The following is a 23,244-nucleotide window of genomic DNA, read 5'->3' on the forward strand; positions in this document are numbered from 1 at the left end:
AGATGTCACTTTAAGGACTAAAGTGCACCTGACCCAAGCCATGACATTTTCAATCACCTCATGTACATGCGAACGCTAGACAATGAATAAGGAAGTCTGAAGAAGAATTCATGCCTTTGAATTATGATATTAGTGAAGAATATTGAATATACCATGGAAGTGCAACCAAGTCCGTCTTGCAAGAAGTATAGCCAGAGTGCTCCTTGGAAGCAAGGATAGTAAGACTTGGTTGCATGTACTTTGGAGATGGTATCAGGTGGGACCAGTCCGTGGAGAAGGACATTATGCTTGATAAATCTCACTTGATCCTCAGTAAGATGGATCGACATAGTGGCTGCAACAGTGGGCTCAAACAGCAATGATTGCGAGGATGGTGCAGGACCGGGCAGTGTATTGAACATAGGGTCACTATGAGTCAGAACCGATTCGGCAGCACCAAACAGCAACAATCTAAATGCAGGGGCCCTATGGTCAAGATGTAAATGAGGGATAGGATGATCCAAATAAAGGTAGAAGAAGGGTAGAGAATGAAAAATTACAATTGTGAAAATCCACTGGCTGGTAAGTATATGCATATTCCACGTGGGGTATTTTATCATATGTGTTAATTTTGTATCTGTTGTATTTAAATACTCTTACTTTAACTCTTTCTTTGAGCACTGCTGTCATACTGTATCTTGGAGGTGGGTGGTGGTAATTTTTCATTTTTTAAAAATTCCTGCAGAAATAAAATTTGTCCAGATTTTGAATGTTGTTTTATGAAATTTTGATGGTATTTCCTTAATTAACAAAAATTCCAATTTAGTTAAAATTAATTTAATTTAAAAATAAATTTTAAAGTATATTTATTCTGTTAATTCAGCCAATGAGAATATATTATGAACAAATAGTTAGACTAACTTTTCTAATCCTTGCTTTCTCTGTCCATTCATTTCACTTTTCGTAATGCACAGCTAATGTCTAGTCCACACATTTATTTCGAGAATGCCGTGAATATCCACATCCATAAAATATAAATATGAAGCACCTTGAACTCTGGAGAAGACAACTGATGCATTTTGTTAACTATTTTGGAGGATGTGTTTCAGTACATATGGTGGACATTTGTTCTAACAGATGAGCAATAGAAAAACGATGATTGGGTTCAACTTAATCTATTCAGTCTTTTCAAATTCTGTGCTTACCTGGGAAAATGAAGATATTTAGACATTGAAAAATAATCATATAATTAACATTCTGAGCTCTACATTAGAACTGATTATCTTACTTAAAACCAAAAAACCTATCACCATTGAGTCAATTCTGACTCACAGCGACCCTGTAGGACAGAGTAGAACTGCCCCATAGGGTTTTCAAGGAGCAGCTGGTGGCGTCTAACTGCCAAACTTTTGGTTAGCAGCCGAGCTCTTAACCACCACAGCACCAGGGCTCTATCTTAAGTAAAAAAAAAAAAAAATTTAAGTAAAGGAGATATTTATTGCCATTTTCCCTTGTTTTATCCCTATACAATAAAAATATGTGCCATAACTGTAGAAATTTCATGGGGTTTCTGGCACTTTTTGCGCTGCCCCTCCTTCCCCCGTGCCCCCCCGCCATTAGTGATGACCAAATGTTGGACCAGAGATGGAGCTGGTTTGTGATGAACACTTCATGGTCTCATCAACATAGGACAGATAAGAACAGTATAGAAAGTTTCACTTAAGTTAAATTTATTTAATTTATGAAACTGTCCATTCTGAAATTATGGCTTTCCTATTCTTGAGGGTATTAAAACATCCTTTCCTTCATAAAATTATTGATGACAGTATATCTTAGATGGTGTTATTTAATATCATTTTTTGGCAAGGTTAAAATTTGGCAATCTGCATGAGTCTCCAAAATTTTTTTGGAAAGTTTCCTGGATAGTAGAACCTACAAGTTTTAGAACGTGCTGTTCTATATGAGCAGCTCTGTATCCAGCCTAAAGGGCACCAGCACTTGGCCTCTGTCTTTTCTTTTAAATCTCCTTACAGAGCATTCAAAGCCAGGATTGTGCAGATGTAAAACAGATGACACACATACTTAGGCTTTTTGCCTGGGGAGTCATTTTGGGGGTAGGAAATCTCATTAATGCCTCGAAATCATTTTGAGAAGCGGATTTTTTTTGGTGCCATTACAAACACAGATTTTAAAGAGGAAGTGCTTATAAATGCAGTAGATTATGCATAGGAATCATCATGGAGCATGTTTAGTTTCCGTCTATGTCACCATTGTCTTCTTTTTCTTTTTAATTTCAAGCTTTATACATCTTTACATTCTTTAAAGGGATTTGTAGTATGAAACCAGGAAACTGAACTTACTGAAAGGGACTTTTAAACCTCCTTTTACATTTTATTTAAATGATTTCTTTAATATGTTAACTACTCATACTAAATGCCTTCATAATTATGGTTGGAAGAAGAAAACACTTTATTTGCTACATTGTGGTGGCTTGCCTTTCAAATCTTTGGCGGTTTATTTCCTCATTTTCCCACTTTCAAAAGCAAAAATGAACCGAACAAGTTAAAATCATACTTAGAAGAGAAAAAAAAACAAAAAGACAGCATTTGACAAAAATTTCAAAATTTGGTTTTCATTTGACTTGAGGCGTTTCAGTTCCTGAAGTTTTAGAAAATGAATGTATGTTTTGTGGCTTATCTAAGCTTTCACATCCTCTTTCTTGATTTCCTTTCTGGGCCTTTCACTGTTCCTGTACTTTTCCACTATTTATAAAGGGGCAGTGAGAAAATGAAATACTACCATTGTTTTCAGACATGTGAGAAGATAAAACAGTGTGTGACTGAGAAAATTTGGATCATCTCTGGATTTAGCTTGTCCATCATGTTCCTCTACTTTGTTTAGTAACTAATTTAGAATATCTCTCATGACACAAACAAAATCGATAAATATAGATATTTATGTAATTATTACTGTGTTCTAGGCACTTTGCACGTATAATCAGATTTAATCCTCACAACAATCCTTTGCGGCCCTGTGTGGTGGATTCTAGTTGCTGGGCCTGTTTGGCGTGAAGAGATGGCGGCCTGTCTCAGTGCCATTTTTCTTACTCTTATCCCTTAGCAGTCCTGAACGCTGTGTACAAATTTGCATGATGCTACCTTTCATTTTTTTAATTTGCAAGTTTTCATACATTTTTGCATATCTTGAATTATTTTGATCCTGAAGACTACATTTTGAAATACTAGGAATTTAATTATCCATTCACTTCAACTTTTTAATAATATGGCTAGTTCAATTTAAAATTTGCCATGTCAGAGCCATTTTCCTTCATCTGCTGTTTAAAAAACATACATCTCATGTACTCTGTGCAAAGGGGATGAAAGATTGTCTTCCCAGGCCCTGTTTTAAGGAGTTCACATATAAGTGGTTAGTACAATGCTAGACACATGGTAAATAGTCAGAAAATATTAGCTGTTCTTGATACTGCTAAAATAGTAGCTTGTTATTAACCCTTTGCATGCAGTATCTTACTTAATTTTGATAGCCATCCTATGAGAGAACTCCTATTATGGATAATGTATTATGCTTACTTTTATAAGTAAGCATAACTGTTTCAAATCCGATAAATGCTTATTGAGTATTACTCTGCAGGTTGTTAAATACTGTAGAGAATAAATAGGCAAATATCCTTACCCATGAAGGAGATACGTTCACAAATTACTGTAGTGGTCAAGGGAATAGGAAAGCTGGTAATAGGGAACCCTAGGTTGAGAAGGGAGAGCATTGACATGTCGTTGGGGGGTTGTTAACCAATGTTATAAAACAGTATGTGTGCTGACTTGTTTAATGAGAAACTAATTTGTTTTGTAAACCTTCGTCTAAAGGACAATTTAAAAAAACTGTAATAGAGCTAGGGTTAATATAATGTGTTTGATAAGAGAATTGCAAACAAAAAGCAATGGCAGTGTAAACCAGTGGGGCCAAATCACGATCAGTTAGATGGATCTGGTTGAGGTAGGCCTTGAAAGGGAAGAAAATTTCATCAGGCCAGAGAGTGAACAGTGAGGTGACCTGGACTCAGAGCAGAACACAAAGGTACAAGAGCACAGTGTGGTTGTGAGGCAGCAAGAAGTTCCCCTTAGCAAGAAGGTGGAGCATGTGTAAAAGAGGGATAAAAATAATTTTTATTGAGTAGTGACTATGCCAGGCACTGTGTGAAGCAATTTATAGGATTTTACAGGAATTTTATTTTAATTAGCCTTCAGAATCCTTTGATATAGCTACCATTATTGTTCCTGTGTTACAGACCGGAACACAGAGGCACAACAAGGCTGAAAGGCACCCCTTCTCCCCCAGATCACGGTTAACACCTGGTGGAGGCAGGTCTTGAATGCAGGCATTCAGGGTCCAGAGCTATGTTCTTAACCAATACACTATATATACCCTATCCTTCCTCCCCTGCCCCACAAGTGGGACAAGAAACTCCAAAGATGCCTCCAAGCCTTGTTATAAAACTTTCAGTACCCAGTATTAAATGAAACATGTTAAACTCAAATGAAAATGGAGTACAGTTTATAAATATTTAAAGTAGAAATGCCAGTTTGCTGAAGAGAAAATTGATAGGCCTTCCTGTTTTCATTAGGAAATAAAGTTTCACATACACAGTAGTGATTTTCCCTAAATGAGTATCTCTATTCTTTTTCTAGATGCTTTTAAAAAATGTAAGAAAATGAAAATTTTAGGGTCTCAATTTTTTAAAAAGTTACCTACCCATCAAGTGATTGACATTATAGTAGGAAATGTTCGCCATTTAACTAAGTCTGCAGTGTATGTCTTAAGAATGGATATAAGAAAAAGCAGTGTTTATTTGGTAATGAATAGCACTGATGCTTTGATGAAGGACTGGAATGAAATTCTTGCTGACTTAGCCATCGATTGCCATGTTACAGTATTTTGTTGTGAGGATAAATGAGTTTGAACAGCCACTTTTTTCTTTGATTCGGGCAAGTAGTTTTGAAAAATGACCCAAAGGGGAAACGGTCTTTCCAGACTGATTTTCTGTGAATGGAGCTTTGGCAGAACATGCGCCAGTCCTAAAATTTTAATCTTCTCTTAAACTATGAGATACCAGACTGGTTGCAGACAACTTATGGACCTGTATGTACCTCATCAGGACGTAATACACTCACTCCTTACTTGCCGCAACATAGTTAGGTTTTATAGACTGGGTCATTATGTGAAAATGGAGGATGACCATATCAGATCACAAAATATTATATGGAACACATATGTCCCTCTGGACCCAAGAGGGGAAAAATGTAGGTGGGTGCTCTGCATCCCACTGGTCATGAAAGGGTTACTGCCAAATGTATGTCATTAATGCACAAAATAGTTTGATGGTAGATTTTTTACTGTTGTTGTAAATGCAAAATGTTGGATAACAAGATAGTTGCTAAGTAAGAAGTAGGTGTACAATGGCTGTTAATAGGTCACGGGCAGGTCAGTGGCTTTGTCTTGTCTGGTCACAACTGATGATGACTCTGCACCAGCCCATCCAAGTTCTTTTACCCAGCTGAGGCTGGATAACTTCGCACAGTAGATTTGAAGAGATTTTGGGCTGGGTGACTGGTAGAGCCCTTTCCAGTGATGAGATTCAGTGTATAACATGAGCAGTAGCATTAGCACTTGGAAGGTATTTGGCAATGGTAGGCCTACAGTTTGCACTGATGGAACACAACAAGAGTAATGAGGCACATGTGGTGAGGAGCCGTTGGTTCACGATCCAAAAAGCAGAATAACTGACTGCAGACCTTTCAGCCTTTCTAATTGTTAAAATTGTGGGTTTCCTTTTAAATTCAGCTTTGAAATAAAAAATTAGTTTCTTTTCTACAGGACTTCAGTAGGTGATATCTTCAAATGGCCCAAAAGCTCAAACACTGTGACAATGAGTATATCGAGGGAGTCCATTCCCACCTTGTGCCTGTCTACACCCCTCTTCCTTCCCTTCATATTTATCATTATTATTATTTTCTCAGGTATTGCTATGTTTCTTTTTACGGATGCCCCAGATTTATATAAATTCTTATTTTTCCACTTTTTGTATACAAAATATAGTATGGTCTAGACACAAAAAAAAAAAAAAAATTTTTTTTTTTTTTTTTTTTTTAGACACCTGCATTTTCCCATGATAGTGTATTTTGGAGATCTTTCCATGTCAGTACCTAGAAGCCTTTCCTGTTGTTCTTATTGCTGAGTAATATTGCATGTATCGTACAATACTTCATCTCCTACGTTTCCCTATTGATAGGCATTGGGGTTGATTCTAATCCTTTTCTATTTCAAATAGTACTGTGATGAAAAAGGTTTTCCTATATAATTGAAATTCATCTTAATGTTAAATCAGGTATGTTTATCATCACCTTAATACCCAATATGAAGCTTTTTATTTTTATTAGTGAGAAATTTTGCACTACATAACATAACAATTAGATAAGCTTATTATGTGCATGTGGGGAATATTTCCTTTATATTATCTCAAAGATAAAAATAGATTATGTCTATGCCCATATGTATAAGTAATTTTAAAAGCATCAAATTTTTTTTTCCACAGATGTCATTTTTGAAAGCAGTCACATTTTTTGCTCTCAACACTGAATTGCTAAAGTCTTTGTCTTTTTTTTTTTTTTTTCGGGGAATAGTGTAGAGATTTATTTTCAGAAAGTAGTTAAGGGAGTTATCATGTGAATAAAGAACTCACCAAACAACGCTACCAGTGAATCATGAGGATTTAAAAAAATTACCAAGGTTTCATGTTTTTTGATGGTAGACTAACTTGTTGCAGACCAGCTCTCCCGCAGAGAATAATCAGAAAAACTGGATAAAATATTAAAATAAGCTTGGACTGTTGCTTCTGGAAAAACGGAGTAGTGTATTTTTCTCTATTCTTCCCACTAAGTACAGCTAAGAAATCTGGACACTATGTATAAAACGAAAATAAAATGAATCTGAAAGGTGGAGAGAAGAAGGCAGACTGGCTAGAGACCTTGGGGTCCGAGTAACAGCACTGTGGTTTGAGTTCCTGGGATTTCTTTTTGCCTCATATGTCCTAGACTTGTAACTGAAGAAGCTGGCGATCTGGATATGCTAACAGGCAGAGACAGAAAAGCCTCAACAAAAGTCTGCTGTCTTTAACCAAAGAACCATAATAAGGGACAGCCCTAGAAAGACAGAAAACTTTTAAGCAATAAGCTTTCTACTTCGTCCAAACACCACCCCCCCCCCCCCCCCCGCACACACACTCCTGCTGGGGTGAATCAGAGGAGGCCTAGTGGAGAGAGAAGACATTGAGCACCACCCAGCAGCAGCAAAATACACCCACTGTTTACGTACTGACATGGTTAGGTTCCAAAGAACAGGGTGTTAAGTGAAAATCAGCGTTGTGCGAAATATTCTTGATTTCCTGCCCTAGATTCCCTCTTCCCTGACCCCAGAGCCCTCCCTGCTGGGTGACCGCAGCCCCTTTGTACCTACTCCAGTTATGGGCTTGCCCTTGCTCTGCTTACTAGAATCCAAATCGATGCTGTGGGCCCCTGGCTGGATGTCCTCAACTGCCCAGTGTCCCAGCTTGGGCTCCGCAGTGTACTCAGTGCAGGAAGCAGGGATGGGCAGTGTGTGGTAGCCTCAGCTAGGGGGCGGTTCCACAGAGGCAAGCATGGGGCGAAGGGTGGGGAGATGCAAACCTGGAGGGTTCTAGACTGGGGTTAAATACCCTTACGGTGGCACTGCAACTCCTTCCATATACCCTGGACTAGATGTTTACAGCGAGGACATGTAGGTTGGCAAAGTTGTTAATATGCAAAATAGTCAGAATTTTTACTATTATCAGAAATGAGAAATGTCAGATAACGAGGTAGTCGATAATAAGGAGTAGGTATATATCCTTGTTTTCTCTTGCGATTTCAGTGAAAGACACATGGGGAGCAGTAATGAGGCATCCCTGCCTTCACAGCACAGGTGGTATCAGCGGAGGCCTTGTAGGGAACTAGAACTGCTGCCCTCGTCCAGCAAGAAAGAGGAGCACTTGTCCCTAGATGTCAGCAGAGGCCAAGGGGGAACCTGATTTAAAATCCCATCTGACAGTATTGCAGAAAGTGGCCCCTCTTCCACTACCAGAGTGGCAGTGCATAAGCCTGTTAAAACAAGTGATTTAAGTAAGATCCAGAGTCTCATAGCATAATATCTAGAATGTCCAGATTTAAATTGAAAATCACTACCCATACCAGCAACCAGGACAATCTAACTTGAATGAGAAAAGACAGTCAACGAATGCCGACACTGAGATGACACAAATGTTGGAATTATCTGACAAGGATTTTAAAGCAGTCATTATAAAAATGCTTTGATGAGCGCTTACAAACTTGATTGTAATATAGTGAAAAAAATAGAAAGTCTCAGCAAAGAAATACAAGATATAAATAAAATGTTAGAACTGAAAAATATAATACCGAAAACCAAAACGGAAAATATACAATAGATGGGATTAACAGCAAAACGGAAGGGAGAGAGGAAAAAAATCATAAGGAGAGAACAATAGAAGCCACCCAATCTGAACAACGGGGGTGGGGGGCGGCGGGGGAGTGAGGCCTCAGGAACTTGTGGAACTATAACAACAGATTAAATAATCATGCCATCAAAGTCCTGCAAGAAAGGGAAAAAGAAGGCCTGAAGCAGTATGCAAAGAAATAGTGGCTAAAAACTGCCCAAATTTGGCAAAACAGACAAACCCACAGATTGAAAAAGCTGAGCAAAACCAAATTAAAAAAAAAAAAAAAATCACACCAACACACCAAAAACAAAACCAAACGCATTGCCCTCACACTGGTTCTGATTCATGGCGACCCTATAGGACAGGGTAGAACTGCCCTATAGGACTTCCAAAGATTAGAACTGCCGACCTTTTGGTAAGAAGCTGTAGCTCTTAACCACTGTGTCACCAGGGCTCCCGCCAGCACATATCGTAGTCATATTTCTGGAAACAAAAGACAAAGAAAGAAGTGAAGGAGAAATGACACCTTACTTATATAAATGTAAAACAATCCGAATTTTTTCTCATGCAAAACCAGATTTCTCATGCAAAACCACGGAGGCCAGAAGGAAGTGTCACAAAACTTTCCAAGTGCTAGAAGAAAAGGACCGCCTAGCCAGAACTCTGTATTCGGGAAAATACCCTTTAGGAATGAAGGGTACATCAAGATATTCTCAGATAAAGGAAAACTATGAACTTTTTTTTTTTTAATTTCCTTTTCTTGCCTTGTTGCACTGGCTAGCACTTCAGTGCTCCCTGGGTGGCACAGCCAGAATGTTAGTTCATATTCACCTTGAGGTGCCTCAGAAAACAGGCCCAGCAATCTGCTTCTGAAAGGCCACAGACCTGAAAAAAATTCAGGTTTGATGTTCCATCAGGGTACCTCATCTGTAGCCACTACCTGTCTGTCACTGGAGGCTTACAAGTTGTTGTGATGTTGAACAGGTTTGAGCAGAGCTTCCAGACTGATACAGACTAGGAAGAAAAACCTGGTTGTCTACTTCCAAAAATCAACCAGTGAAAACCCTATGGATCACAATGGTCAGATCCCATTGTACATAGTGTCCCTGTGAGTCAGGGGCCAACTCCGTGGCAGCTAACAATAACATCTTACCTGTATTCTGTTTATTTTTGTAGCTTTGTTTTGTTTTTGTGTGTTGGAGTTGGGGGTCATGCATTTCTCACTTCAGGGTGGTTAATTTGTTCTCTTTAGATGAGAGTTTGGATTTTTCCAAATGTATATAGTAGATAAGATTAGTGAGAAAGAAAATCAGTCATTTAACGTGCCTGTAGGTATGCTGGAAACCCTGGTGGTGTAGTGGTTAAGTGCTACGGCTGCTGAGCAAAGGATCGGCAGTTCGAATCCACCAGGCACTCCTTGGAAACTCTATGGGGCAGTTCTACTCTGGCCTGTAGGGTCACTATGAGTTGAAATCGACTCGACGGCACTAGGTTTGGTTTTGGTAGGTATGCTGTTTTGCTGAACTCCATGTTGGTATTTGTTGAGCATGGGATTCTGTTATTCCAGCCTTATAGGTGAAGGCTAAGAACTTCCAGCACCTGCATATTGATATCTATCCCCCTTCCCACTCCAACAGCCTCGTTTTTTCCCTCAGCTTCCCTAAAGACTTTGATGAAGTATAATTTTATCAGTAGAGAACTGGTCACATGTGAATTGGTTGACGTGGGCCTGTAGTTCACAGGACAGAGTCTTCATTTGGACAGCATGCCTGAGAATCACATCTCTACCATGTGTTGGTGGTAGTCACAAGTAGTAGAGTTTGAAAACAGCCTAACCAAAGAAGCCTTTTCCAGATTTTTGTTTTTACAGCCAAGAATGAATGTTGACTATTTTAAAATTCTGGATTGACTAAGACAATACAATAAAAAGATTTGTAAGAACATAAGAAACTGAGTTGTTTTCATGGCCTGGGCTCTGTGGCTGTCTCTGGCTGTCACATCAGGGAAGATGCAAGACTTGTAAGATTACGACTCTGAGAACTTGGTTCTTCAAATCTGTTTTTATTGGTAAGGTCTCTGACGTTGTCATCCATTTTTCCAGAAACTCAAGCCTCTATAAGTAAGATTGTAGTATCTTTTTGTTTGTTTGTTTTTCAATTCTGTGTTAAAGTACGTACTTTAGGAGAGAAAGAGCAATTTTATGTACTGTTTGTGCCCAGCCATGGGAGCCCACCTCACTTGGAGTGGGTGTGAAATACATTTTGCTTTGTTGGGATTCAAGACCTTCATCTCAAATATAGCCTTTGTCTTGTTGGACTGACCATCATCACTTTTTTTTTTTTAATTGTGGTAAATATGTAAGTAGCAAAATATTATTTCAATTATCTTCACATGTGTAATTCATTGATATTAATTATGTCTATCATATTGTCCTTAAGTATTACCAGGTTTTCCGTCGCCCCTACAGAAGCTCAACGTCCCCTCATCACTTTTTATAACATAAATAATTGTCAGGTGCTCAAACATTTCCATCAGTGCTCCATTTGAACAGTTTGCGTTCAGGCATGGAATTATAGCAGCACTGTCAGAAGATCCAGAGATTACCCAAAGCAAAATCCTGTCCTGTGGATGAGCCCACCCTCTTCTCAGGATGGCTTTTGGTATCATCTGTGAACTGTATTTTTGCTCATTACATTGATGTTTATTCATAGACATCATGTTTGTGTGTGTGTCTCAAAGGAAAAATGCTGTTTAAAGAAGCACATGACAGTCCCAAGTCTCCAAACCATAGCTTTAGCTCCCTTTTTATTTCCTCTTCAGGAAATTTTCCTTCTTACGTTTATGTATCTTCTTACCAGCTTCTCATGAGAACATAGTTGCTAACTAAGGATTCTAGGAGCTTGAGTTCAGAGAATGCCAGCTACCACGATTTAGTTGGAGAAGCCATGGATGTAGTCATACTGTCACCGGAAAGCAGGCGACATTTGACAGTTCCAAATTGGGGGAAATTTGACATTCTAACAAATTTCCTAATCCTTAAATTGGGAGCATTCCTTTCATAGCCAACAAAACCAGTTTGTTCTCTTATCTGCAGGTGGACTTCATACGAGTGTTAGAAACCGGTGAAAAGAAGGAGACATTGTCTCACTGCCCTTGAACTTTGCTTCTCCAATGGGCTTCCTGAAGATTGGTTACTTATCTGCTCTCTGCAGTGAACTTTTTTTTTTTTATAAATGAATCCCTTTGAATGTTGCACAATGAAATCTTAGGCATTTATCTAAGAAGTTTTTAAAAGCCATCCACAAATCCAGCTTCACCAGGATGCTTCTTGTTGAACAGGGTGACTTTTGTTTAACATTGTTGCATGTGAAGGCTAGCCTGGGAAGCACAGGGCCAGACAGCAAATGACTCAAAGCTCCTTCCTTTCTCCAGATTGCTTTATCTCTTTGATGGCTCTCCCTGCAGGGCGAGAGTAAGATAACTGATTGTCAGCCCTGGGATCTGGATGTGTTAAGGAATTCTTTTCTAACAGACATGGAGCCTACCACTACACTACTCTTCTGTTTGTTGAGACCTAATACAGTGGACAGCTCAGTTCCTAAAGCTAAAACGAAATCTGTACCTGTGGGAGTTCCCCCTGAAAGCATTAGCCACATTCACGCATTAAGTAGGCCAGCTGGGAAGTGGGTTAAATATCATCTGTGTGAGGTAGGTTTAACCTTGGTTTTTTTTTTTCCTAAGTGTGGTGTATAAAAATAAACTAAGTCTCAAATGTGTTTATGTTGTTAATTAAAATGAAGCAACAGTGTAAGATTGTATGCTATTTAAAAAATATTCCAATACCTATGTGTCCAGTTATTTGCAAGTTTTAGATTTAGAACTTAGCCTTCCACTCATGAGCACAGGTAGAATCAGCCTTCACTCATGGCCACCCTGTGTGTGTCAGAGCAGAACCGTGCTCCACAGGGTTTTGGGAGGTAGATCACCAGGCCTTTTTTCCCAGGTGCCTCTGGGTGAACTCAGCCTCCAACAACCATCAAGTACATTAACCATTTAAGGTAGAGTCAATTCTATACAATTACAGGAAAACTTCAGGGAGCTTTCATGTCTATGAGTCATGTACAGGCTATTGAGCTTCTTTGTCAATTAGACAGGGTGCAGTGTGGGAGGGAAAAGCAAGCAAGGATCTCTTCCCCGATGGCATTTTCTGTGTTATCACTGTGCTGAACCTTTTGGTTTGGAAAGCTGAAAAAGGCAGTTTAGTTTACAGTCCCTTATGTAAACCGCCAGTGACTGGATGCGTTTCAGAATTCAGAACTTTCCAGATTTTAGGAGGGTAATATAACACACATGTATAGTAATACTCCCAGTGGGATCTGGGACATCCTGCAGTCAAACACATTAATGTTTCTGAGGCAAAAAGTATGAATATTCACGCAAGGAAGAATAAATAAAAAGTGTGATCAGCCTCGTATCATGTTTTGCCGCCAAATGTGTTTGCTTAACTTCTGGTTTTCTCTTTTCAACTTTAGAATTTCAGTGAAAGGGTTGAGGAGATGTTGGAATAGAAACAGCAAGGCGGGGCTGGTCGAGTCCTGGTTATATGTAATAGCACTGAATCACAGAACTAACAGTACACAGTCTTGTGTCCCTCCCTACTGGGCTAGTTACCTCCTGTTCTATTCTTTTTTCTTATCTGTAAAACAGTAATATTTGCCTTATGGGCTGTTGTGAGGGTTAGATGCATGATAATATATGTTAAACGCCAAACATAGCTGTTGACATGTAGTAGGTGTTGAATAGATGTTAGCTATTGAAATCCCGCCTCCTCCCTTCCTCCTTTCCTTTTATTAGATGAAAATTTACTGATGCAGTGGTTGCAGTGCCAGCTTGCAGATATGATTTTTTTTAATAACTTTTATTAAGCTTCAAGTGAACGTTTACAAATCCAATTAGTCTGTCACATATAAGTTTACATACATCTCACTCCCTACTCCCACTTGCTCTCCCCCTCTTGAGTCAGCCCTTTCAGTCTCTCCTTTCTTGACAATTTTGCCGGCTTCCCTCTCTCTCTATCCTCCCATCCCCCCTCCAGACAAGAGTTGCCAACACAATCTCAAGTGTCCACCTGATATAATTAGCTCACTCTTCATCAGCGTCTCTCTCCCACCCGCTGACCAGTCCCTTTCATGTCTGATGAGTTGTCTTCGGGGATGGTTCCTGTCCTGTGTCAACAGAAGGTCTGGGGAGCATGGCCGCCGGGATTCCTCTAGTCTCAGTCAGACCATTAAGTTTGGTCTTTTCATGAGAATTTGGGGTCTGTATCCCCCTGATCTCCTGCTCCCTCAGGGGTCCTCTGCCGTGCTCCCTGTCAGGGCAGTCATCGATTGTGACCGGGCACCAACTAGGTCTTCTGGTCTCAGGATGATGTAGGTCTCTGGTTCACGTGGCCCTTTCTGTCTCTTGGGCTCTTAGTTGTCGTGTGGCCTTGGTGTTCTTCATTTTCCTTTGCTCCAGGTGGGTTGAGACCAATTGATGCATCTTAGATGGCCGCTTGTTAGCATTTAAGACCCCAGACGCCACATTTCAAAGTGGGATGCAGAATGATTTCATAATAGAATTATTTTGCCAATTGACTTAGAAGTCCCCGCAAACCATGTTCCCCAGACCCCCGCGCTTGCTCCGCTGACCTTTGAAGCATTCATTTTATCCTGGAAACTTCTTTGTTTTTGGTCCAGTCCAATTGAGCTGACCTTCCATGTATTGAGTGTTGTCTTTCCCTTCACCTAAAGCAGTTCTTATCTACTGATTAATCAATAAAAAACCCTCTCCCACCTTCCCTCCCTCCCCGCCTCGTAACCACAAAAGTATGTGTTCTTCTCAGGTTTACTATTTCTCAAGATCTTATAATAGTGGTCTTATACAATATTTGTCCTTTTGCCTCTGACTCATTTCGCTCAGCATAATGCCTTCCAGGTTCCTCCATGTTATGAAATGTTTCAGAGATTCGTCACTGTTCTTTATCGATGCGTAGTATTCCATTGTGTGAATATACCACAATTTATTTACCCATTCATCCGTTGATGGACACCTTGGTTGCTTCCAACTTTTTGCTATTGTAAACAGAGCTGCAATAAACATGGGTGTGCATATATCTGTTTGAATGAAGGCTCTTGTATCTCTAGGGTATATTCCGAGGAGTGGAATTTCTGGGTTGTATGGTAGTTCTATTTCTAACTTTTTAAGAAAACGCCAGATAGATTTCCAAAGTGGTTGTACCATTTTACATTCCCACCAGCAGTGTATGAGAGTTCCAATCTCTCCGCAGCCTCTCCAACATTTATTATTTTGTGTTTTTTGGATTAATGCCAGTCTAGTTGGTGTGAGATGGAATCTCATTGTAGTTTTAATTTGCATTTCTGTAATGGATAATGATCGTGAGCATTTTCTCATGTATCTGTTGGCTGCCTGAATATCTTCTTTAATGAAATGTGTGTTCATATCCTTTGCCCACTTCTTGATTGGGTTGTTTATCTTTTTGTGGTTGAGTTTTGATAGAATCATGTAGATTTTAGAGATCAGGCGCTGGTCGGAGATGTCATAGCTGAAAATTCTTTCCCAATCTGTAGGTGGTCTTTTTACTCTTTTGGAGAAGTCTTTAGATGAGCATAGGTGTTTCATTTTTAGGAGCTCCCAGTTATCGGGTTTCTCTTCATCATTTTTGGTAATGTTTTGTATTCTGTTTATACCTTGTATTAGGGCTCCTAGGGTTGTCCCAATTTTTTCTTCCATGATCTTTATCGTTTTAGTCTTTATGTTTAGGTCTTTGATCCACTTGGAGTTAGTTTTTGTGCTTGGTGTGAGGTATGGGTCCTGTTTGATTTTTTTGCAAATGGATATCCAGTTATGCCAGCACCGTTTGTTAAAAAGGCTATCTTTTCCCCAATTAATTGACACTGGTCCTTTGTCAAATATCAGCTGCTCATACGTGGATGGATCTATGTCTGGGTTCTCAATTCTGTTCCATTGGTCTATGTGCCTGTTGTTGTACCAGTACCAGGCTGTTTTGACTACTGTGGCTGTATAATAGGTTCTGAAGTCAGGTAGAGTGAGGCCTCCCACTTTCTTCTTCTTTTTCAGTAGTGCTTTGCTTATCTGGGGCTTCTTTCCCTTCCATATGAAATTGGTGATTTGTTTCTCTGTCCCCTTAAAATATGACATTGGAATTTGGATCGGAAGTGCGTTAAATGTATAGATGGCTTTTGGTAGAATAGACATTTTTACTATGTTAAGTCTTCCTATCCATGAGCAAGGTATGTTTTTCCACTTAAGTATGTCCTTTTGAATTTCTTGTAGTAGAGCTCTGTAGTTTTCTTTGTATAGGTCTTTCCTAAGTATCTTATCTTCTTGGAGGCTACTGTGAATGGTATTGATTTGGTTATTTCCTCTTTGGTATTCTTTTTGTTGATGTAGAGGAATCCAAGTGATTTTTGTATGTTTATTTTATAACCTGAGACTCTGCCAAACTCTTCTATTAGTTTCAGTAGTTTTCTGGAGGATTCCTTAGGGTTTTCTGTGTATATAATCATGTCATCTGCAAATAGTGATAACTTTACTTCTTCCTTGCCAATCCAGATACCTTTTAGTTCTTTGTCTAGCCTAATTGCCCTGGCTAGGACTTCCAGCACGATGTTGAATAAGAGCGGTGATAAAGGACATCCTTGTCTGGTTCCCGTTCTCAAGGGAAATGCTTTCAGGTTCTCTCCATTTAGAGTGATATTGGCTGTTGACTTTGCATAGATGCCCTTTATTATGTTGAGGAATTTTCCTTCAATTCCTATTTTGGTAAGAGTTTTTATCATAAATGGGTGTTGAACTTTGTCAAATGCCTTTTCTGCATCAATTGATAAGATCATGTGGTTTTTATCTTTTGTTTTATTTATGTGATGGATTACATTAATGGTTTTTCTGATACTAAACCAGCCTTGCATACCGGGTATAAATCCCACTTGATCAGGGTGAATTATTTTTTTGATGTGTTGTTGGATTCTATTGGCTAGAATTTTGTTGAGGATTTTTGCATCTATGTTCATGAGGGATATAGGTCTATAATTTTCTTTTTTTGTAATGTCTTTACCTGGTTTTGGTATCAGGGAGATGGTGGCTTCATATAATGAGTTGGGTAGTATTCCGTCATTTTGTATGCTTTGGAATACCTTCAGAAGTAGTGGTGTTAACTCTTCTCTGAAAGTTTGGTAGAACTCTGCAGTGAAGCCATCCGGGCCAGGGCTTCTTTTTGTTGGGAGTTTTTTGATTACCATTTCAATCTCTTTTTTTGTTATGGGTCTATTTAGTTTTTCTACTTCTGAATGTGTTAGTTTAGGTAGGTAGTGTTTTTCCAGGAATTCATCCATTTCCTCTAGGTTTTCAAATTTGTTAGAGTACAATTTTTCATAATAATCTGAAATGATTCTTTTAATTTCATTTGGATCTGTTGTGATGTGGTCCTTCTCGTTTCTTATTCGGGTTGTTTCCTGTATTTCTTTAGTCAGTCTAGCCAATGGTTTATCAATTTTGTTAATTTTTTCAAAGAACCAGCTTTTGGCTTTGTTAATTCTTTCAATTGTTTTTCTGTTCTCTAATTCATTGAGTTCAGCTCTAATTTTTATTATTTGTTTTCTTCTAGTGCTTGATGCATTCTTTTGTTGCTCAGTTTCTATTTGTTCAAGTTGTAGGGACAGTTCTCTGATCTTGGCTCTTTCTTCTTTTTGTATGTGTGCATTTATCGATATAAATTGGCCTCTGAGCACTGCTTTTGCTGTGTCCCAGAGGTTTTGATAGGAAGTATTTTCATTCTTGTTGCTTTCTATGAATTTCCTTATTCCCTCCTTGATGTCTTCTATAAGCCAGTCTTTTTTCAGGAGGGTATTGTTCATTTTCCAAGTATTTGATTTCTTTTCCCTAGTTTTTCTGTTATTGATCTCTAGTTTTATTGCCTTGTGGTCTGAGAAGATGCTTTGTAATATTTCGATGTTTTGGACTCTGCAAAGGTTTGTTTTATGACCTAATATGTGGTCTATTCTAGAGAATGTTCCATGTGCGCTAGAAAAGAAAGTATATTTTGCAGCAGTTGGGTGGAGAGTTCTGTATAAGTCAATGAGGTCAAGTTGGTTGATTGTTGTAATTAGATCTTCTGTGTCTCTATTGAGCTTCTTACTGGATGTCCTGTCCTTCTCCGAAAGTGGTGTGTTGAAGTCTCCTACTATAATTGTGGAGGTATCTATCTCACTTTTCAATTCTGTTAAAATTTGACTTATGTATCTTGCAGCCCTGTCATTGGGTGCATAAATATTTAGTATGGTTATGTCTTCCTGATCAATTGTCCCTTTTATCATTATATAGTGTCCTTCTTTATCCTTTGTGGTGGATTTAAGTCTAAAGTCTATTTTGTCAGAAATTAGTATTGCTACTCCTCTTCTTTTTTGCTTATTGTTTGCTTGATATATTTTTTTCCATCCTTTGAGTTTTAGTTTGTGTCTCTAAGTCTAAGGTGTGTCTCTTGTAGGCAGCATATAGATGGATCGTGTTTCTTTATCCAGTCTGTGACTCTCTGTCTCTTTATTGGTGCATTTAGTCCATTTACATTCAGGGTAATTATAGATAAATAAGTTTTTAGTGCTGTCATTTTGATGCCTTTTTATGTGTGTTGTTGACAATTTTATTTTTCCACATACTTTTTTGTGCTGAGGCGTTTTTCTTAGTAAATTGTGAGATCCTCATTTTCATAGTGTTTGACTTTATGTTAGTTGAGTCGTTACGTTTTTCTAGGTTTTTATCTTGAGTTATAGAGTTGTTATACCTTTTTGTGGTTACCTTATTATTTACCCCTATTTTTCTAAGTAAAAACCTAACTTGTATTGTTCCATATCGCCTTGTATCACTCTCCATATGGCAGTTCAATGCCTCCTGTATTTAGTCCCTCTTTTTGATTATTGTGATCTTTTACCTATTGATTTCCATGATTCCCTGTTATGTGTATTTTTTTTTTAATTAATCTTAATTTGTTTGTTTTTGTGATTTCCCTATTTGAGTTGATATCAGGACGTTCTCTTTTGTGACCTTGTGTTGTGCTGATATCTGATATTATTGGTTCTCTGACCAAACAATATCCTTTAGTATTTCTTGTAGCTTTGGTTTGGTTTTTGCAAATTCTCTAAACTTGTGCTTGTCTGTAAATATCTTAATTTCGCCTTCATATTTCAGAGAGAGTTTTGCTGGATATATGATCCTTGGCTGGCAGTTTTTCTCCTTCAGTGTTCTGTATATGTCGTCCCATTCCCTTCTTGCCTGCATGGTTTCTGCTGAGTAGTCTGAACTTATTCTTATTGATTCTCCCTTGAAGGAAACCTTTCTTTTCTCCCTGGCTGCTTTTAAAATTTTCTGTTTATCTTTGGTTTTGTTGAGTTTGATGATAATATGTCTTGGTGTTTTTCTTTTTGGATCAATCTTAAATGGGGTTCGATGAGCATCTTGGATAGATATCCTTTCGTCTTTGATGATGTCAGGGAAGTTTTGTGTCAGGAGTTCTTCAACTATTTTCTCTGTGTTTTCTGTCCCCCCTCCCTGTTCTGGGACTCCAATCACCCGCAGGTTATCCTTCTTGATAGAGTCCCACATAATTCTTAGGGTTTCTTCATTTTTTTTAATTCTTTTATCTGATTTTTTTTCAGCTATGTTGGTGTTGATTCCCTGGTCCTCCAGAAGTCCCAGTCTGCATTCTAATTGCTCGAGTCTGCTCCTCTGACTTCCTATTGCATTGTCTAGTTCTGTAATTTTATTGTTAATCTTTTGGATTTCTACATGCTATCTCTCTATGGATTCTTGCAACTTAATAATTTTTCCACTATGTTCTTGAATAATCTTTTTGAGTTCTTCAACAGTTTTATCAGTGTGTTCCTTGGCTTTTTCTGCAGTTATCCTAATTTCTTTTGTGATATCTTTAAGCATTCTGTAAATTAGTTTTTTATATTCTGTATCTGATAATTCCAGGATTGTATCTTCATTTGGGAAAGATTTTGATTCTTTTGTTTGGGGGGTTGGAGAAGCTGTCATGGTCTGCTTCTTTAAGTGGTTTGATATGGATTGTTGTCTCCGAGCCATCACTGGGAAACTAGTTTTTCCAGAAAATCCGCTCAAAAAAAAAATGCAGTCCGATCCCTATCAGAGTTCTCCCTCTGGCTCAGGGTATTCGGATGTTAATGAAGCCTCCTGGGGAGGGTGGGGGAGGGAACAGAGAGATAGGAGAGTAGCACCTCAGAATATAGCCAGAGTTGCTTGTCTTGCTTGGAATGACTATTATATCTGAGATTCCCGCGGGCGCCTCGCCTATGTGTGCTGGCTGTGTGGAGATTGCCCCTGGGGGGTCTGGCCCGCTGGAGTCACGGTCAGATCCTCCGCTTCCAGCCCCACGCCCAGCGTCAAGGCTCCCCTACTGGGACGGTGCACTCTCGACTCCAAAATCAGTCGCTGCCTCCCAGGGACTTCTTGTCCCTCCAGCCGCGTGGCCGTGCCGCCTCCACGTACCAGTTGTGCCCCCTCCCGGGGTTAGTTCAGATGGGTGGAGCAGCTCCCCGTGCTTGTGCCGTGACCGAGTGTCCCAGCTGGGACGCTGTTCTCCCCGCTCCAATACCAGTCGCTGCCTCCCGGGGACTTCTCGTATCGGCTGCGTCCCACGCCGCCTGCGCGACCCGGCTGAGCCCCTTCCCGGGGTTAGTTCAGGGGGGTGGAGCAGCTCTCCGTGTTTATGCCATACCTGCGTCCAGTCCAAATCCCGGCAGGACGGTTCCCCAGCTGGGATGCTGCTGTCCCCGTTCCAAGACCAGTCACTGCCTCCCGGGGACTTCTTCTACCGGCTGCGTCCCTCGCCGCCCGCGGAACTGGCTGGTCCCCCTCCCGGGGTTAGTTCAGGGGGTGGAGCCGCTCTCTGTGCTTGTCCCGTACCTGACTGGTACGCTGGCTCCAGGCTCTGGAAACAATCGCTGCTTCCCCGTATTAGTTCGTTCTCCGTCTCTAAATCTGTGTTTGTTGTTCAGGGTTCGTAGATTGTTATGTATGTGATCGATTCACTTGTTTTTCCGTGTCTTTGTTGTAAGAGGGATCCGAGGTAGCGTCTGCCTAGTCCACCATCTTGGCTCCGCCTCTGCAGATATGATTTTGTGGTATTGATTACACTGATTTTACTGAAGAATTAAAAGTTTAAATTTTTGTATTGGAAACTCATGTCTTGTTAAAAGACTAGTACGTACCCTCTTAAAATTTGTTGGCAGGAACATGAGGCTTTTTGATGATGAATAAATGTTTTCATTAATGTTGTATTATATTTAGATCACCTGGATGCCTCTTTTTAACTGTATGGAGAGAGGATATCTGTAACTAGATGATATGCCATTGCAAAGCCCTATTTAAAGTACCTATTTTTTTTTTTTTTATCCACACACTTCACTTGAGGGAAATGCTCTTTGAAGAAGTTTTTATAACTACATTTTTGATGATGCTGGTGCTCTAACAAACATATAATCAAAATTTATAATTTAGTATATTGGAAGACTGGCATTGGTAGATAAGTCTTTTCCAGTTTTTCAAAAAAAATTTGCAAAGATGTTAATGGCCTTTCTGGTGTAAAACAATTTAAAGTTTTTTGCAAAGTGGACATCTGCTTTTAAATTCGTAAAGACCCCTCTTTTTTGAAAGGGGAAGGTCACTGAAAAAGAATTGCCTTTGTTGTGAGACTGTTTTGTAGAGCCTCATTTTGGACTTTGTAATCAATTAAGAGAATTTGCCTAAAGCATCAACATGTATTCTAACATTCAGGCAATTTTAATTAATTTTTTGGGGCGGGGGGGACTTTTCTTTTTATTCATGAAGATATAGATATTTGCTCCATTGTCTTTTTTGGATGAGTGACAAAAGATTAAAACAAGAATTTCAAGAGAAGAAAGATGTACCTATAGTTAGGTATCTGTTGGGTGTGTGCCTTACAGGACTTAGTAGCTTTTAAGCAGTGTCAAGTGGATCTGCCTATATTTACATGCCTTGCATTGTCTGTTTCACAGCTGAACTATCAGCAGAAAGTAGGCATCATGTACTGCAAAGCTGGACAGAGCACAGAAGAAGAGATGTACAACAATGAATCAGCCAGCCCAGCCTTTGAGGAATTCCTTCAGCTGTTGGGAGAACGAGTTCGGCTCAAGGGATTTGAGAAGTACCGTGCACAGCTTGACACCAAAAGTAAGAAATATGGATACCCTCCTTTAGGCTTATTTTCCTTCTACTGTGTGATGTGCCTCTGCTAAATTACCTGTAAAACCACATTGTCATTTATTACCGAAAAATGCTGGTCACTGGGGAGAGGAAGCCAGAGAGGGAGAATGTGGCCCGAGAACAACTGAAGATCGTAATCAAAGTTGCTAGGATTAATGTTGTCAGAGGTGTGACCGGAATAGAGCCTTGAAGTCAAATCATGCAGAATTGCACCTAGAGATAAAAAGTCTAAATTTCATTATACTTAGATGAATGTTGGGGTGATGGGAGACTCCAGAAACTTGTAACTACCTGCTCATAAGCTCTAAAATTTTTGACTTTTGCTAATACATTTCATAATCCTCATGCTTATCTATATAGTCAGCCTTTGTCATTTTTGTGTTCTTTTAATATTAGGGGATTTTGTTTACTCTCTGTCTTTGTCCAGTTTACCCTTAATCTCTAAGAAAATAGTCATTTTAAGCTAAAATATTAGTTTAGTTCGTAAAATGTGTTGATTAAAAGCACACTAATGAAGCAGTCTGCTTAGTTGTGGAGCATGGACATACAGGGTTATCCCCTCCATTCCCCAGGTCATGAAGAAAATAGTTAAATACTCAAGTATCTATTTTGATTAGAGTATGTTGACTCCTGCGGTGTGTCTATACAGAGGCAAGTTTTGATCTCAGAATCCACCCATAGACACCTGTGACCTGCTTCTTTGTTTTGTATCTTTTGTTTTTGAGAAGGTCTTTGGATTAGCAATCTGTATTACAGCCTATAGTAATCTCTGATTTTCTGTACAGGAAATTAAATAAGGAATTGAGTCATGAAAACAGAAAAACATTCATAAACTCCACTGCAGGGAAGAATTTCCTGTTGCCATGGTTTTGCCGTTGCCAACTTGGAAACAACATGCAAGAGAGACTATTAAAACCCATAAATAGCGTAACATCTTAAATATTATTTTAACATTCTACATTCTGCTTGCAACCAAAGTGAATGTTAATTCTCAATATGCCCTTAAACTCTCTTTTTCCCCCAGATGTTCTGATATTCCCCCCGTGCCTTTCACTCATGGTGTCCAATTTGTTGCGTTTTATAGGTTGTTATCACCACAAAGGACTATTAAAGGATCTGGAAAGAGAATGTAATAAGCACCTCGATTCTATAATGAATGGTCAGATTGGGAGTCCGTATGGTTTTATATTATTTGTGTTTTTACACATTCACAGCCACCACTTGATGATAAAGCACAATGTGAGAAATGTTTAGCAAAGCCGTAGTTAACCAGTGCAGCATCAAGTAAGGCAGTGGAATAAGCAGAATAAGCACTTCTGTGCACATTTTGCCCCATTATCCCAACAACTGCAAAGGCTACAGGGGGATGAGCCTGGATTAGCAAACTGCCTCTAACTGCA

The 23,244-nt window shown here is 39.2% G+C and overlaps 1 protein-coding gene across 37 annotated transcripts in view; it reads left to right on the top strand.

The window, feature by feature from the left end:
- Positions 1–23,244, top strand: part of SIPA1L1 (signal induced proliferation associated 1 like 1) — a 410,589-nt gene that overhangs the window by 286,604 nt on the left and 100,741 nt on the right. For all 37 annotated transcript variants that reach the window (XM_064292697.1, XM_064292696.1, XM_064292698.1 and 34 more), the window contains one exon: positions 21,637–21,811. In XM_064292697.1, the coding sequence (XP_064148767.1) occupies positions 21,637–21,811 (175 nt within the window). The remainder of the gene's footprint in view (positions 1–21,636; positions 21,812–23,244) is intronic.

Source organism: Loxodonta africana, chromosome 10 (assembly GCF_030014295.1).
Source record: "Loxodonta africana isolate mLoxAfr1 chromosome 10, mLoxAfr1.hap2, whole genome shotgun sequence".
Lineage (NCBI taxonomy): Eukaryota > Metazoa > Chordata > Mammalia > Proboscidea > Elephantidae > Loxodonta > Loxodonta africana.